The sequence below is a fragment of the Panthera pardus genome, unplaced genomic scaffold, assembly GCF_024362965.1.
Source record: "Panthera pardus isolate Hobbes unplaced genomic scaffold, ASM2436296v1 HiC_scaffold_12, whole genome shotgun sequence".
Lineage (NCBI taxonomy): Eukaryota > Metazoa > Chordata > Mammalia > Carnivora > Felidae > Panthera > Panthera pardus.
The window spans coordinates 56,305,926-56,319,904 of record NW_026526677.1 but is presented as its reverse complement, the minus strand read 5'-3'; the positions used below and the strand labels follow the sequence as shown (position 1 = coordinate 56,319,904).

The following is a 13,979-nucleotide window of genomic DNA, read 5'->3' as shown; positions in this document are numbered from 1 at the left end:
CCACGAAGATTGAGATCACTCTTGACCCTGCCATGTGGATGAAGCAGTTAAAGGTAGGGAATCCAGGAGCCTGTCCTGGCCCCCCTTGGTCTGATGTCTGCCTCCCAGGGCCATCTTCCCCGCCACACATTCAGCTTTGCCTCCCTTCCTCTGCCTGCTCTGGTTATTCCCTTCAACCCTCCTTCCCTGACCCCAGACCCTGTGCTAGAGACTGAGAGGTTCCAGGGAGTCAGACTGCAGAGAGCTGATTGTTCACACAAGCCTACCTTCTCTCCCCAACTCCTTCCGTCCTCCTGTCCTTCATCCATCCTCAAACCTAGCCCCTGAGGGATCTAGGGGGGCCTGGGACAATTGGAGGGCGTGTTGGGGGAGGCAGGCTCTGGAGTAGAAGCTGACGGTGAGGGGCCTAGAAGGAGCTAGTTGGGCATACTGAAGGGGAAGGGCCAGCAGGAGGGGGCCGAGCTCATCCGGGAGGTGGAGCGCCCACGGGTGCGGGCGCCAGGACTGGGCTCAGGTGTATTCTACAGTGCACGTGTCTCCAGTGTGGCTCGGAGGCTGGAGACGCGGCCCTGTTGGAGTAACAACTGCAGCCGGAGTCTGCAAAGAGTGGGGGGGAGGGGGGGAGGAGCAGGGGAGGGGGAGGGGAAAAGGGTAAACAACGGAGAAAGGTGAGAAGAGAGGGGGCGGAGGACAGGCCTTTACTCTAGGCTGGGCTCCTGAGCTCCAGGTGGCCTTTGTCTCAAGCCACCCCTCAGTCCCACCTCACCCTCTGCTTCCAGCAAACCCGCTTCTCCCCTTCTTTGGGACCTTCCATGAGGGGGTTCCATTCCCCCCGCCCCCCGACAGAGGGGCAGGAGCCACTGGGAGGCTGTCCTCAGAGGCTGGGCGGGTCTCACCTGAGCAAGGATGATCAAAACAGGATGATCAAAACAGGCACCTTCCATAATATGTACTGACATAGTATGGTGACAGATGGTGACTACACTTATCGGGATGAGCGTTTTGTAATGTATGTAATTGGCAGATCACAATGTTGTGCACCTGAAACTAATGTAATAGTGTATGTTGACTATTCAGCAGTAAAACAAAACAAACCCCTCCCAGGGCTCGCAGGAGGATTAGTGATAATGTATGTCCCTGAGTCTCAAAGTGCGGTCCCTGGGCCAACAGCAGCTGCAGCCGCAGCTATAAATGTGTTGGAAATGGAAATACTTGGCATCATCCCAGACGTACTGTATCAGAAACTCTGGGGGCGAGGCCAGCGATCTGTACAATAGCCAGCCCTCCAGGGGATGCTGGTGGGCACAGATGTTTGAGAGCCACTGGTGGCCAGCTCTCAGCAGGTGTTTGAAAAAGATGCCATCCCTTTCCCCAAGTCCGACGCCCCAGTCAAGCCAGGCTCTGACATTTGTGTTATTCCAACTGTGGCCTGGGTCTCTGTCCTGCCTCTTCCTTCTGATCAGGTCTCCCAACGATCACCAAGCCTCTTTTCCCTATTCCCTTGCTCCTGACCCAGCTCAGGCTTGTTAAGGGAGGTCTGGGGGTGCAAGACCTAGCATCCAAGGTGCAGCTCTTCTGTGAGTATTTGAGGCATGAGTGTCTGTTAGAGGCGGTTTCTTGGGCAGGCAGCAGGCATGGGTAGAAGCGGAAGAAGGGAGGAGGGCCTGCCTCTTGTTCTTCCTTGACATCTCTTAACTCTGCAGGGCTGGGCACGCTGTGAGGGCTGTGGGGAGCCGCAGAGTCAGGTTGGGGTGCTGGAGCCCAGGCTGGGGTCTGAGGCCCAGCCAAAGGGGGCTTCCATGCTCTGAACCCCTGTGAGGCTTCCTCTGGGGAGTTCTGTCGGTCACCCTCATACGGCAGCTCGGCTTGTCAGTGCTGGGCACAGAGATGGACAAACTCTTCTTTGCCCTAGAAGGGCCCCATTGTCCAGGAAAATAAGAGACTGTGTATATAGATCACCAAAACAGGGGTCAGGAAGCAGGAGAATGTAGATGGCATCTGCCCTGGCACCCCTGATTTCCCCCATCTTGGGCTGTCTCCCTGGGTCCCTCCCATTCTATGGGTACCCATCATGGGTCAGGTGCTCTCTCCTGAAGTTCTCAAGGGGGACTGCTTGGAGGTTTTGCAGGAGGAGTGGGTGGGGGCTGGAGTGTGCAGGGGAGAGATGGGAAGAGAAGCCATCTGAGAGGAGAGAAGACTTGGGGTGGGAAAAGATGTTGACCCTCATGGGGCTATGACAGGAGAGCAGCCTGTGACAGAAATGGGCATCAACTAAGGGAGGCATGGAGAGAAGAGAGATCCACTTAGAGAGATTGGGAGAGACAGGGCCTGAGAGAGACACACAGCCCAGAGGGAAAGAAAGAAGGATAGAGGCAAAGAGGGTCTCCAGGGCCCTGGGGGTCTTGAAGAACACCCATGCTTCAGAGAAGGGGATACTGAGGCCCACAGAGAGACACCCCCCCCCCCACCAGGCCACACAGGATACCTAGCACAAGCAGAGTTGGATGAGTCAGTCCTTATGGCCAGTCCTAGTAATACAACTTGAGTCTTAGGAGGGACTTGGCCATTGGGTTTGATGCTATTACCTTGTAGGCCACCAAGAGGGGCACTGTGAGGCTTCCTTCCACAGAGGGAGAGGTAGGCTCTAGGTTCCAGGGAGTGGGAAGAGCAATAGAAGGGTCTAAAGTGGTGGGAAAAGACATAGAGACTCATAAAGACGAGAGAGGAGGGCAGCTTGTGACAGTGATGCTGACCCTCAGGATGGGTATCAGTCTCTGCACAAGTAGCACCAGAAGGGCTAAGGCCAAGGTCTCTGGCTTTTACAATCCTAGGCACTAAGAAGGAATCAGAAGTAATTTAGTCTAGACCCTTCCCCTGCTCAAATAAGTATAGAGATGCCGATCTAGCCACATTACTCGCTCCGGAAGAGCCCTGACTCATAACAGACTCCCCTTTCTTGGTACCTGGGTTGGTACCTGCTCCCAGAGCAGCACTGTCTACAGTGCTGACTGGCCCTATCTCCAACCACAGAGTTGCAGGTAGGAAGCCAGCGAAAGCAGGGAGACTCCATCCATCCACCCATCCATCCACAACGTGTTAAACTACAAAACCATAGAACTATATGTGCAGAGCTGGAAGGACCCATTTTTACTAATGAGAAAGCTGAGACTCAGAAGAAAGGGGCCTGCTAAGGCCACAGAGTTTCTGTAGTCAATCTGGGACAGGACTGGAAATTGCTGCTGTTTTCTACACACCACAAATTCTCCCCTGGGGTCTGGGAAATTGCCTGGTTGTTATGCTGATATTTATATTGGTGTTTGTTCAAAAAAAAAAAAACTGAGAGGGCCGGAAATGTGACCTCCTTCACTCCACTCTGAGCCTGGGCTCTGTGTGTGTGTGCGTGTGTGTGCATTATATATATGGTTGTGTTTTTATCTATGTGCGTGCTTGTTTGTGTGAGGCTGTGTGCATGCGTGTTGGACAGAGGCGTGTGCATTCTCATCTGCTCCACTGATTCTGTCCTCCCTTCACGGAGGCAGCCACTTTGCTCTCGGAGTCCTTTGCATCATGGGCTTTGGAATTTGAGCTATTTCCTTCCCTGAGTTGATGCAGTGGAGGTGAAGTTGCTTGGAGATCTGGGAAGGATTCAGGGAGGAGGTGGCATTTGAGCAAGCTTGAAGGCCCCCTTGAGAGTCAGGTATGAAAGTGGTCTTCCCAGCACCCCCCCTCCTGGGGCAGGCTGGGCAGGGCTGGGCCAGGAGGCAGATGGACAGAAGGATGCCAGGCAGAGAGCCTCAGGCTTCATCAGCCATGTCTGCTTCCTGCCCACTCTGGCCAAAGACGATGGCCAAGGATGTGAAGCCCCTTTCTGCTGCTGCCCCAACTTTCCTTTCCTGTGCCCCCGTCACCACCATTATCCTGCCCTTAGTCTGAAAAGTCATAGAAAGCTGACCAATCTGAACAAAGGCCAGACAGGCACCCACCAATTCCAGTAAAGGACAGGTCAGGGCATTCCCCAATCCAAGTAAAGGGCAGGTGGAGGTGCCCACCAATTGGAACAAAGGACAGACTATTCTCTCTAAGCCCCCTGGGAAGGGAGCTGGGGGGCGGGTGCAGAGCAGGAGCCAGACCGGGGCTGGACAGGCAGAGACTTGTGCTGTGGACCTTGTGCTGCCTGATGGGCTGGCTGACCACCAATGGGACATTCCTTCTCTTTGAGTCTTGGTTTCCTCATCTGTCAAATGAGAAGACTTAGCTGTCCCAAGATAATGGCTTTGAACAGTTTCTGCCCCCACAGCAGAGCTTGGCCCCACTTCTCCAACTTCTATGGCATATACTTAATCAAACTGCACTGGAGGTCAAGGCCCCTCAGGGCTCAGCTCGACTACCCTCCACCTCCTAATCCCCCCACCTCCAGGCAGGAACAGACCTAAATCAGCACCACCTTCTGGGGTCCTGCCCTGGGAGCCTCAGCCTGAGGAGCCTGGGTTGGCAGACTTAATTTGGGGATTATTTGGGACATGAGCCCTTTCTCCCTTCTTTAGACTGCAGAACTGACCTCGAAAGGCCATGCTAGCTTACGTGTATATTGTGTGTGCAGCTGTTACTAAGTCCTGGCCCTGTGAACACATAAGGAAGTAGCTGCACCTGTGTGTGTGCCTGGAGGTATCTGAAGGCATGTTGGGTGTTCCTGCAGAGATGTGGAAATCTGTGGCTGTGTGGCCGGGTATAGGTGGTGCTGAGAGTGTGTGAACTGGGATGAGGAGTGCCTAAGGGTTAAAGGACAATTAACCCAATTTGGGGATTATAATGTTTGGAATCAGCAGCTTCTGATGTCCAACAGCAGAAATGGATCTCTGTGACCAAGATGTGTCTTCATTCTTGAGCAGTGGGAGGGATCAGAGGGAGGCTGGGGTTTGGGGACAGCAATGCCAAGTGAGCATTCAGGGAGTGAGTCCATCCCTGCCGCCCATTCGTGGAAACAGGACTGGGTGGCCATGGGAATGAGGGAGAAAACCGAAGCCAAGAACATGCAAGGGTGAAACCTGTAGCTGAAGCCTGGACCCCGGTACAGGACTCCCATCTGTGGCCTCTCTGAAAGATGGGCACTTCATCCATTCTTTCACACCCTTAGGGATAGGCAGCTTACTTCCTCCTTGTCTCCTGGTGGCCGATGCCTATGTAGCATGGCTCTGCGTAGATAAAAGTCCTTCATCCCATTGGGTCAAGGCCAGCCTCTTTTAAACCTATGGGTCTCCAGGCTGTCCCTGGGGCCACGGAGTCCTGTCCCCTGCTCAGGACAGCCTGACAGATTTGGAGTCAAAGATTGTGACCCATGGGTCTGCTCTGTTGTAGGCTGGGCACCCCCAGACTCTCCAGTCTCAGGCACATGCAAAACTTGGTTTCTAGTTCCCTCCTTACATGGGTCACCTGTGAATGAGTCTCATCTTGTCCTCACTTGGGAGGGACACAATGCGCTGGGGATGATCTAATCAGCCAATAGAGGTGGGAGAACTGTTATCTTCCCTATTTGGGATAACAGATCTTTATTAATATGGCCTGCAGTGTCAGCATTTTAATTTATTACCAGCCACACATACACTATGGGCTCAGACTGAGTTTGTGGTTCACTAAGACCCTCAACCTCGTAACATTTTTATATGAATGGGGGCCAAGCCATGTCGCCTTCCTCCTACAGTTAACTATTTTGCTTTTTGAACACAGACCCAGCCATCCACAGAAAGGAACTTCAAGGGCTTGTGGGGAGGGCATGGCTGAGTGGACGGTATGAGTCATGAGCCTGCCTTGGCCCTGGATCCCCTGTTCCATTACCTTTCTTTTTGATCCCTGTGGCTTGGCCAAGTTAATAGAGTGAGAAGCGTGGACCTTTCTTCTGTTCCGGCTCTCCAAGGACAAGGCCTGTTCCTGGGATGGGAAAGCTGTGAGGCAGTCAAGGCTGACTTCTCCTTCCCCCACTGTCTTGCCAGGGGCTGGCCCAACTGTATTTCTCTCACCTTGTGGGCTCATGCACCCCATGGGCTCTCTCTAGCTCCCAGGATTCAAATTGAGGTTTTATTTGTTTGCTTGTTTTGCTTTGTTTTAATATGGAAGATTGTGCTTTCCCTACTATGCCAGAGTTGTCCTTGGCTAAAGGACAAGAGGCCTGGGAGCTAATCTAAACTTGGCCTCTTGACTCACTGTGAGCATGCTAAGCCCCTGGCCCTTCTCTGAGCCCCCTTTTCCCATCTGTAAGATGAGTGGACCTGGATACTCTAGGGCCATAAGACTTGTTGGATTCTGAGATTTTAAGATCCTGGGATTTAAGTGTCTGAGAGACTTGGGCTCTGGTTTAAGCTGGGACTTTGTGCTCATAGCTGTCTGGGCAGATGGGGCTGCCCTGGCCTGCCTGGAGAAAACCCTCACTGCCCTTTTCTCTCTTCCAGGATGCTTTGCTGAGCCTGGGCTCTGTCATCCACATCGCGGGCTTCCAGCGGGTTGTCAAGGAGGCCCTTTCAGCTGTGCTCCCCAAAGTGGTAGGTGCCTTGCCCCACACTTTCCCCACCTCCCAAATCTTTGCCCAGCTCCTTACTGTGTACCTCACACAGAGTTGAGTAGGAAGAGGCAGGATCCCTGCCCAGAGGATTCTCGCAGGGAAGGGAAGGGTTTGGGTAAGTGTTCTGAGAGGGCATTCTGGAAGAGAAGGGCTGAAGCTAAGTCCCAAAGAATGAACTTACATAGGAATTCTGGAATATCAGAGACAGAAAGGGACTTAGAACTTCATTGGAAAGATCATGTCTCAGACAATGGAAAGGATTCTCCTAGGATAACAGCTAGAACATAGTGGAGTCAAGTGGGCTTTAAAATATATAGCTGGAGGGGTTGAGGGTAGACATGCAGAAGAACTTCCTTGATCCCAGATCCCATTCCAGAGGTGCTAGAATGAGGCTCAGCTTTACTGAGTGAGTCGTGTGAAGTTAAAGTGTCCTGCCTGGAGATAGGAAGCTGGACAAGGTGACCTCTAGAAACCTTTAGGCTTCTCTCTCACCTGCCCCAATACCACGGATGATTGCAGATTAGGGGCAGGTGGAGGGTGGCTGCTTGGGCCCTGGTCCCCTTGGTTGTCTGGGCTCAGAGTGCCTTGGTAAGGGAACTGTGCCCCTCCTGAGCTGCCCCCCCAGTCATTCCCCAACCTGGCTCCAGTGGCTACTGCTCACACCTTAGGCTGTAGGACAAGTAAACTTGCCCTGAAGACCTGGAGCAGCACTATCTCAGCTGTCAGCCTAGTGGGGGGAAGGGGAGCACCGTCTGAACCTGCCAAAGGAGCACTAAAGACTTCCAGGAGGAAGAGATGCCTCAACTGGGTCCCACAGCCTGGAATCCTCTCTCCCCTACTCTAGACACCAGCCAGAGTCAGCCTCTGCCAAAACGTGACATCCTCCACCCCCACCTCCACCCCTGCAAGCCTATCATATCTGAATCTACTTGATGGATGAACCACTAGAGGCCCAGAGAGGGAAGGCACCTCACCCAAGGTCACACAGCATGACAGGGACAAAGGGGTATTGGCACCTAAGCATCCCCATTCTCTCTCCTCTGCTCTGCCTTCTCAAACCTTCTAGAAGTTCAGAGCCCTGGAGGAGGGCTAATGAGTGAGCTTTATTGAGTGTGAAATTGGTAGGAAGTGGGTGGTGTGTTTGAGCCCAAAAATAAATCCTCCCAGAGAAGGGTAGGACTGAGGCAACATCTGGCCTGGGGTGGAGAAACATCTGGAAAGGAGGGGGTGGAGAGGTTAGCAGGTCAGCATCTGTAAGGCTGCCCTGGGCCCCTCTGTGGCCATTGAGACTGTCCTGGGAGGGGTAAGAGGAGGTGACTGGCTACATCTTCATAGGCAGGGTGCCTGGTGGTTGTGCCAGTGTAGATGCCCTGTACTGGATTAATTGTATTTCCAAAGCTGGGGGTTTGGGAGACAGCTGTCGTTCAGACAGTTAGGTTCCTGGGACAACGGGACACGTCTACCTCAACTCATCCAAGAGACCTGTATGAGCTAGGGAAGCCCTGACTTTGGGCAGCCCTGCTTTAATTGCATGGAGTGTCTCAGTCCCTCCCCTCCCCCCCCCACACACCCAGGAGGGGTGGGGAGATGGGAGGTGTGATCTGCACCCAGGGAGGGGTGGGTAGGCAAGAGGTCTAGTCTGTCCCCCGGGAGTGGGAGCAGGGATGGGGGGGGGGGGCATCTGACCTGTCCCCAGGAAGTGGGGGGAGATGGGAGGATCTGCACCCAGGAAGAGGTGGGTAGGTGAGAGGTCCGGTCTGCCCCCAGACAGTGGGGGCAGGGATGGGGAGGGGACATCTGGCCTGTCGCCTGGAAGTAGGGGAAGATGGGAGGGTCTGCTCTGCCCCCAGGAAATGGGGTGAGATGGAAGTTCTGGTCTGCTCCCAGAGAATGGGGGCAGGGACTGGAAGGGGTGGGTCTGGTCTGCCCCCCCCCTCCCAGTGGAGTGGGGGTGGGGGGAAGGGCAGATGGGCGGTCTACTCAGTCCTCAGAGGAGGGAGGGAGATGGAGGTGTCAGCTCAGCCCCCAGGGAGGGGTGGGGCGCTGGGGGAGGGGTCTCCATACTCCTCCTTGGTGAGGAGAGCCTCTGGCACCTGGCTCCCTCATCAGCACCCATTGTGGCAGGCAGCCCCGAATGCAGATGGTGCTGATGTGTCTGAAATGGTTCCCTCCTTCTCTCCAATAAACTCAGCTAATTTTAACCCAGAGGGCTGAGAGTGAGGGGGTGGGAGATAGAGGGACATCCGGAAGTGATGAGGATCTGTCCTCCCAGGCTCCCCACCCCTTGTGTACCCACCTCTCTCTCTGCCCGGGGAAGACTCACTGTGTGACCCTATGTGCCGGGTGGTCTCTTAACCTCTTTGGGCCAAATCCCTCAGGCCCCTCCCAGGCTGCTGCAAGGATTGGAGGACAAGAAGGAGGCTGGATATAGATGAGGAGAGGCCTCCCTCCCACTGATTTCTCCATCCCTAAACTCCCAGCCTAGACCCTTACCCTGGAGGACAAGGGGCCTCCAGTTCTGGCCTGTGACTTGCCCCTGTCACCCTTCTCAGGCCCTATCATCCCCAGCCCATACCACCAATGAACTGGTTCAGGTTCTCTGGAAGCAGGACTGGAACTGGGGCTGGGAGGTGGGGGCAGCCAAAAACAACAAGAGTGGCTGGCAGGACTGTGGACACCCACAGTGGCAGAAGGGCCGCTACTTCAGCTGAGAGGGATTCCACACTTACTGGCACACTTACTACGGGTGGGCCTTCAGCGCCTGGCTCCAGTGTCATCTCCTCCAGAAGCCCTCCCTGGTAGCGCAGCAGAGAGGAGAGACCTGCCTGCCCGCACCAAGAAAACAGCACTCCTCGGGATACTTACCTGGGCGTGTGGGTACCCCTCGGGGTCTTCTGGACAGCACCGGCCTCTGGGTCTCCCTCCCTCCGCACCCAGAGTGTGCATGGTGGGGCGCTCAGTGAGGCTGGGCTGAATGAGCTGGTTACGGATCCCTTGGGGTGACCAGTCCCGTTTGGAGGGGATGTCGATTTTTCACCCGTGGGGCAGTGGGGTTGCCGTGAGGGCAACCACTTCTGCCAAGACATGGCCTACAATTGAGGCCAAAATGGCTCTGGGCCCTTGGGGAAGGCAGACTGACAAGCTGAAGAGTTGACAAGCTTCGAAGAGAGCTTTGATCTCACTCTGGGGAGTGATCACTCCAAAATGCGCACCTGCTCCTCTCTCTCAGGGCTCACAGCAGTCTCCTCCAAATGTTTATAGGCCCTGCTGACCCTAAGACAACCTCCTGTGTCCCCTGCCTCCCCTGTCAGTTCCATAAATGCTCTGTGCTCTTTACACTGCCTGCCTGCTACTTGGCCCAGAAGCCACTCTTTGTGCCTCACCGACTCCCAGAATGTGTTTCATTTTTACTGTAGTTACAGATGTAAGGTCACTTCCTCCGGGAAGTCCTTCTGGCTTGAGTCACAGTGTGTGGTTTCTTGTAGAATTATTTGTGTCTCTGAGGTAGGAGGGACTCTTCCAGGGTGTTCTGAGCCCCTCTTGGCATTTAGCCCTGAGTAGACCACTCAGTTGTTTGCTGAGGCTAGAGTCCCAGCAAACTGAGGTGGGTGGTGGGTGAGATTTGTCTGCACCTTCAGTCCTTTAGACTCTTTCCCCAGCACTTTGGATTTGGGGTGATAGACAAGGAAAGCCTGCAGGGTCACGGGTCACTGCCTGCCCAGAGAACCCCCTCCAAGAGGAGAGGGCGAGGTATAAGTTCATAAGGGACTTTTTCCACCATGGCTACATGTTAGAATCACCTGGGGAGTAAAAACAAACAGATGCTTGATCCCACTCCTAGAGGGTCTGTGACCTTGTCACCCAGATCCATGTCTGGGCTGGGACAGGGCGGCTGGGAGGGCTCTGTATAGGGTCTCATGAGTGCCTTCTGTCCTAGGAGACTGTCTACACCTACCTGCTGGATGGGGAGTCCCGGCTGGTGTGTGAGGACCCCCCCCACGAGCTGCCCCAGGAGGGGAAAGTCCGGTGAGCTATTTTGCACCCCACTGCCTCTAGCACAGTCAAGGATCTCAGGCCTGGGGGACCTTCCAAAGTCATCCAGTCTGATCTCCCCCACCTGACCTTGACCTCAGCTTCCCTGCCAGCTGGGGTTCCTTGGCTGGGTCACTGACACCCCCCAGAGGGGAGAAGCAGTGTCTTTTCTCATGTTGTGTTGGGGCAGTGGACAGCACAGGGAAAGGGCCAACTGGTAGGTTTTCTTCTAGAAACCTGGGGAGCTCTTCTAAATTGCTGCAGCCTCCTCAGAGCCCAGTCTCAGAAGGTCAGGGCTGCAGTTTATCAGTTAGAACCCAGCAGGCTATGAGAACTGCCTGGGAAGTTCTCACAGAATCACAGAATGCTGGACCTGCGGGAGCACACGGTGTCAACCCCGTATGTGAGAGCAGGGAGAAGGAGATCAGAGACAGTGTCCTGCTGTGGGTTCTGAGCCTGACTGCCTGGGTTCAAATCCCAGTTCCCTTTTACTAGCTGTATAGCCTAGGGCAAGGTACTCAACCTCTCTGTGCCTCCGTTTTCTTGTTTGTAAATGGCAATAATAATAGTACTTATCTCATGGGGTTGTTGGGGGTGAATTAAATGAGCTTAACACAGCCCTTAAAACTGAATCCATAAGAAGTGCTAAAGGTCTGGTTTTACTTTTGTTATGATAGAATGTTGGAATCGCTGACTTTAGGAACATCGGGCTCAGTGCTCTGTGGTCCCCTGATACCTCTGAGCCTATTGAATTCAACCTCCTTATCTTCCAGATGGGCAAACATCATGAGACGTGTCCAAGGCCACATACCTGGTGTGAGACAGAGGCAGGCCTGGGACACCGTCTCCTGGCTCCTGGCCATTTGGGAGACAGCGAGGGGAAGTGGAGCTTGTCAGATGAGAAAGTGTTGACAGGCAAGAGTGCTGGTCCAGAGGAAGGCAGGCCACGGAGGGCATGGTCACTGCCTCGTAAGCACTGCAGGGCCATCATGGGCCCAGGGAGCACTAGGCCGGGAGCTGAGGGCCCAGTGGGCACCAGTGGGGGTGTTACTAGAAGAGGAGGGCTTTTCCAACAGGCCAAGCAGTCCAGCAATGTGGCTTTTTCAGGTGGTAGCTGAGACTGGCGAGACGCTCTCCTTTCACAGAAGCCATGGAAAGAATTGCTGTTTAGGGATGCCAGAGGTTCCTGAGGCTAGGGATGTGGGTGGTTTTGAGGCTCCTCCTGGTACTTGGGACCCTGGATTCCTGGATGCTGGCCTGTCTCTAGCCCTTCCCCGTGGAAGGGGCCGGTGCCTCTCCAACAACCCAAGAGCTTTCCCACCTCCTGTTCTCCCATTTGGCTCCCCCATGGTGTGGGTGGTGAGTGACACTCTCCCCTTCAGTTATCTCCTGATAACTCCTCCCTTCAAGGACTATGTGAACCAAGCCGGCCATGCCTTCTCTGGCTTCTACTGTCCCTTCTGTAAGACTGTAAAATAGGGCTGGAAGGTCTTTGGAATCTTAAGGAAAAAGAATGCTGTAATAATCCCCTTTCTCCTCTGAGCCAGCACACCTACTGCTAAGAACTTTGCTTCATATGAGCTTGCTCCGTCCAAGAAGTTTCCTCAAAGTGGCCCAGGAAGGCCTTCCTGGGAGAGGGTTGCAGGATCATGGGCTCAGAAAGCAGGAGGGGAGCATGATGGGTTTACTCCACCCCTTCTGAGCCTGCAAACGTTCCCCTTAGGTTTTCTGCTGTGAGGTGGGGTGGATGGGGTGTCTTTGGTCCAGGCATCTTGGAGAGGTCTCAGATCTTTTGCATCAGCAGCTCTTTCAGTATCCCCTGACCCCCTGCCCCCACAACCACTTCAGACTCAGTAAAGCCTTTGGAAAAAGTAACAAGAAGGAAAGGGAAGGGAATGGGAGGGGAGGGGACGGGGGGGGGGGGGGGGAGAGGGAAAGGAAAGGAAAGGAAAGAGGAGAGGGGAGGGGAGGGTAAGGGAAGGGAGGGGAGAGGATGGGGGGAGGGGAGGGGAAGGGGAAAGGAGAGGGGAAGGGGAAGGGAAGAAGAAAAAGAAATAAAAGGCAATTAAAAGTGAATGTTCCTTGGGGTGCCTGGGGGGCTCAGTCGGTTGAGTGACCGACTCCAGCTCAGGTCACGATCTCACAGTTTGTGGGTTCGAGCCCCACATCGGGCTCTGTGCTGACAGCTCAGAGCCTGGAGCCTGCTTTGGATTCTGTGTCTCCCTGTCTCTCTGCCCCTCCCCCACTCATGCTCTGTCTCTCTCTCTCTCTCTGTCTCAGATATAAATAAACATTAAAAAAATTTAAAAAAAAAAGTGAATGTTCCAATGCAATTGGCCCAGAGTTCAGTGGAGATGGGGAGGTGAGTGCCTGCTGGGAGACAGGGCTCAGAAATCAGAGAAGTCAGAGGAGGAGAGGCTGGTAAGGGGCAAGAGGGGTGAGGCAGTACACATCCCAGGGGACACAGAGATCAAAGCTCCTTCAATCTGGTAAGGATGGGGGGTGAAGGTTGAGGTCAGTCCCGTCTTCTGAAATCCGTGCTATGCTTGCCCTCTCCGTGTCTGGTGTTGAGCCCACCCCCTAGACAAGGGCTAAGACTTAGCTCGGTATGTGGAAGAGGGAAGAACACTGGAATGGGAGTCAGATAGGCCTGGATCCTACCCTGGCCCCATTGCTGCCTCCCTGTGTCCACTTCCAAGACTGTTTTCTTATCCCTAAAACAGAGGTAACAGTAGGACCTGTCTTTTGGTGTCATGATGTAATGGATACACAGTGCCCCGTACACAGTCAGAGCTCAGTGGTTGCTGGCTGCCCTCCACCCCCAAGTCTCAATTTCCCCATCTGGGTGACCTTGAGAAAATTACTTCCCTTCTTGCTTCATTCAGTCTTTTTCTATAAAATGGATGGGGCTTGGTACAGGGTCCTTCCAATGGTGACCTTTGCAGTTCTGGCCCCAGCAGCACACTGGGCACCTGCCTCAGGCTAAGGCTGAGGCAGATGCCCAGTGGAGGGGGCCCTGCTCCAGGAAACCCTGGAGGGCTGGCAGGGCTGGCAAACAGCAGCAGGTGTGAATAGAGTCGGGTCATAAAGACAGATAAGGACCCGGGGGTAAGGGGCAGAGGATGGGCTCAGGGTAGTATGAGGGAGGCAGGGGAGACATCCAAGGGACAATGGGGAGGCCCCTCCTGCCACTGCCCCCTTACCCCTGTGGGCTCGCAGGTGCCCAGTTTCATCCTCACAAAGTGTTTTGGGTTCCCTGCCCCCCTCGTGCTGGCTCATGCCCTCTTGTCCCTAGCAAAGCCCTTCCCTGTGTGGCTCCATCTCAACCGGCCACATTTCCCTAATCTCCCACAGCCCAGCTGGAGGCGCTCTAGGAGGTCCGCTCCATAGTTCC

General features: G+C 54.4%; 1 protein-coding gene across 1 annotated transcript in view; it reads left to right on the top strand.

Annotated features, from left to right (window-relative positions):
- PDE2A (phosphodiesterase 2A) overlaps nucleotides 1-13,979 on the top strand; it is a 94,587-nt gene that overhangs the window by 55,402 nt on the left and 25,206 nt on the right. The window contains 2 exon segments of the mRNA XM_019449706.2: nucleotides 6,444-6,533; nucleotides 10,491-10,579. Of these exon segments, the coding sequence (XP_019305251.2) occupies nucleotides 6,444-6,533; nucleotides 10,491-10,579 (179 nt within the window).